Source organism: Solanum stenotomum, chromosome 6 (genome assembly GCF_019186545.1).
Source record: "Solanum stenotomum isolate F172 chromosome 6, ASM1918654v1, whole genome shotgun sequence".
Classification (NCBI taxonomy): Eukaryota; Viridiplantae; Streptophyta; class Magnoliopsida; order Solanales; family Solanaceae; genus Solanum; species Solanum stenotomum.
In genome coordinates this window covers 14823720-14827493 of record NC_064287.1, presented here as the reverse complement: position 1 = coordinate 14827493, position 3774 = coordinate 14823720, and the positions used below count along the sequence as shown (strand labels likewise).

Below are 3774 nucleotides of genomic sequence, written 5' to 3'. Positions count from 1 at the left end.
GGTTTAAACAATTATCACTAGTAACATAAGTTGATTTTTTCACCTTTGTTGTACTAATATAGAAGATCTTACAAATTGACATTCCGGGCTGTACTCAAATTATGAAAACAATCAGTTAGGTTGTACTCAAACATAAAAAAAATAGTATACTTGAATTAATAGAAAACACTTACATTAAGAGCATTGGATCCATTTTCAACTTGAAACACCCATTCTAATGATTGTTGGTCTTTTGTATGAAGTTGTGCTTCACATACCCCCCGCCTCTTCCTCTTCCTCTTCCTCTTTTACTATTAGTTGATATTGGAGATATATGGTAATCAAGAGGTTCAAAGGAAGATGCAGGGTAATCACCAGGTGATGGACATGTAGGAGGTGCTGCAGGTGCACCTAGTGTTTCACTTGGTCTTCCTCTTGCCTTATTTGCGGATGCACTAGATGTTGCAGGTGCAATATGGATTTCACTTGATATTTTCTTGCGCTCTGTGAAGGTGCCGGCAGATTCACTAGGGGCTGCAAGTGCAATATGTGTTTCTCTTGGTCTTCCTCTTGACCTATTTGTAGATGCACTAGGTGTTGCAAATCCACTAGGTGTTGCAGGTGCAATAGGTCTTTCTCTTGGTCTTTATCTTTCCTTCTTTGAGGAATACTCACCTTCTGTTTGTGCGTTCCTATAAATATAGTTAAAAACAATTGTAGTTACTACATATGAGATCTCTATCACATATCAATTTAAAGTTAAGATATTATCTTTGGTCTGCCTGTACCTTTGCCTGAACCTGAAGTTTTGCCCTTTCCCCTGCCTGGATTTGATGGTTCTTTCCTTGCTGATGACTCAACCCATTGTGGACATCCTTTCTTGTTCTGGTCTCTAACATAACAATTACTACATGTCATGGAATGTCTAGTTCTAGTTAAGTTTCCAGATTTATTACTCTCACCAATTTTTTTCATTCTAAGCTTACCTGGCTAATCATGCATGCCTTTGATTTCTAGTGGTGCTATTATGGGGATTAGTAGATACAAGCCACATTTTCAAGTTTGTGACTAGTTGAAGGACATTGGCATAAGTCCTCAAGTAAGTTGTCTTACTGTAGCAATTATCAATGTAGGCAAGGGGTTCACATTTCTTAAAGCAAATTGCAGCCATAACATGTGCATATGGTAGGCCTTTTAACTCCCATACCCTACAACTACATGTCCACCTACCAAGATCCACATTGTGTTGACATAGTATTTCTCTCACTTCAAACCAATCAACTCCATTAAATTCAATATTACAATTCATTGACCTATCAATATTTGTCACGGCCCAAAGAACACCCTAGATGTGACATGGTGTATAAGACCCCGAGAGGCCCTACACAAGCCACTTAGCATGCTTCGTACAAAATAATAGAATTTAAGAGTTCAAAAGATAGTTTATATCATAAATGTTTGACAAGAAAACAAAGCGGAAGTCTAACATAGTCTCAAAGCCATCTAGTACATCTAGAGTGATGGGGATGTAACTCATACTTCACATACAATATGGAAAGGTAAAGACAATAAGCAATAAAGGGTTTGGTCCTCGGAACATGAGGACTCACCAATCTTCAAAAGCTACTAATGTGATCACTAGCTACAGAGATGCGGAATAGGATAGTCAGACCTTACATAAGTCAAATAATGTAGGCAAGAGTACGCGTTAGTACAAAGAATGTACCAAGTATAATAGAAATGCATAAAAGTTATGAAATCATTCTACAAAAGATTTTACATGACATGCAATGACCAAGCTAAATCATAATATAAAAGGGTTAGAAAACACAAATCATAATCATGGTCAATGCAAGTAAAATCACCTTATAAAAATATGTGAGATACTTTTGGAAGTAACGTTAGTTCATTATTGTGGGAGATTTACCTTTAACCGACATGTATAGCATGTGAGCTATAACATGGAATCCGGTGTCTATCCCATACCAAAAATAGATGTCCTTACTTTCCAAGGTAAGAACCATAAACTTGTAACTTAGGTGGATCAACTAGCTAATGTTTATCTAAGACAACCTATGGTGGCACATAGTTGTGGAATAGAGTTCTACTAGAAACTTGGCCTTGGGTGAGCTTTCATCTCAATATCCTCTCAGTGTTAAGCATAAATCCCATGGGATAGTCATTAATCTTAAGTTATCTTATCATTAGAATAGTTCCTTAATCTTGATTCATCTTAGGTGAGAAAACCTTTCAACCTTATGAATCTTTATTTGAGAAAACCCTTTTACAATTATGTTATGAGTAGTATGTGGGAAATCCTTTCTCAATAACAACAACATCAATGCTTTACTCTCAAGCAACCTTAAATTGTTTTCATCACTTTCATAAAGAACATTCATATCTTCATTAATTCATCTTTCATCTTTCAAAAGCTTCATCATAAGATGAATTCTAGAAATCATGGATCATTCATGGGTTCCAATCAATTCAGCTTAAAACATGAAATTATCTCAATTCGTGCATAAAAAAAAATTAATTAGATCATAATTAGAAATACCCATGAGATTTGAGTAAAAATTCTAATTTCAATTGGAGATTCTAACTTCCAAAATTGGAGGGTTTAGGAACCATATGGAGGAAAGGACTCCATAGGTGAATACTATAAGCCAAAAGCATGCAATTAATGGTGAATTCAGAGACTTGATCTTGAAACCCTAGACTTCTTCTTCTTCTTCCTTAGAGAGAGAAATATTTGAAAATATGAATTTGATCAATTTTTGGGATTTTTAAGAGAATGAATAGAATTGGATAATTTGGAGGTTAAAAATCATTATATAGGGCATTGGGTAGAAGGCAAAATGGTGTAGTACAGGGTTAAAATGATTAGGAAAAAGACCAAAAAGCCTGTAAAAATAACTGCCAAGCCCTCATCGACGGACCACACCTACACTCTGTAGTTCCTACTACGAACCGTCCTAGTCAACCGTTGGTGGGGTTCAGAGCCTACACTTTTGGACCCCCAACCACGCGACCCCTTGTATAGTCCGTGGGTCCACTTACAGACCGTACATCCCAAACGTGGGTCCCAATCTTTACTTTCAAAAATTTCACTAAGTCTCGAACTCACCTATGAAACCTACCTAGGACTCGTACATTGAACGACAAATTATCTTGGAAAACTGTAAAAGAGTACTGGGACTTTGACATTTTAAATCATTGGAACTTGCCACCGACGTTTCCCCCTACGGTCCGTGGTTCGACCTACGGACCATCGGTGGTTCCATCTGTATTGGCACCAGACTCTAGAATTCTAGAATTTACCTTTTTTTTTCAAATCCAAGGTGTTACAATATCTCCCCCTTTGGAAGATTCGTCCTCGAATGAGATTCAAGACATCATAAGGAGGGTAGGAACTAGATCTAACAACCCAACATGAATGCAATCACATAAATGCAAATATCCGAGAAGGAACTATCAGCTCCAAGCTAAAGTATGTTCAAAACAGTATTTCATAAGGTCTATATGCAACTCATACTCAAATGCACACAGTATGAATAAATCAATCAAGTTAACTCATTTTCTCAATTTAAGTTTTTCATGAACATGCATAAATGAGGAAATCATGGGAAATATCTAAGACATATGTAATCAAAAGAGTAAATCATGAAGATTGAATACCTCAAACTAGAGTAGGGACAGAGGGAATGAGATGAGGATATACGGATATCATATCGACCTCAGCCTCCCAAGTAGAACCGTCAACTAACTGATTTCTCCAAAGAACCTTCACAGAAG

General features: G+C 36.7%; 1 protein-coding gene across 1 annotated transcript; it reads right to left on the bottom strand.

Moving 5' to 3' along the window:
• Positions 1-214: 214 nt before the first annotated feature.
• LOC125868508 (uncharacterized) lies at positions 215-878 on the bottom strand. Its single transcript, XM_049549136.1, has 3 exons — positions 768-878; positions 655-671; positions 215-554 (listed from the first exon to the last, which is right to left on the bottom strand). Exons 1-3 carry the CDS (start codon positions 876-878, stop codon positions 215-217), a joined length of 468 nt encoding a protein of 155 aa, XP_049405093.1.
• Positions 879-3774: the final 2896 nt, after the last annotated feature.

Excerpts from the sequence above, each read along its gene's own strand:
- LOC125868508 (XM_049549136.1), bottom strand. The coding sequence starts at position 878 with ATGTTAGAGACCAGAACAAGAAAGGATGTCCACAATGGGTTGAGTCAT.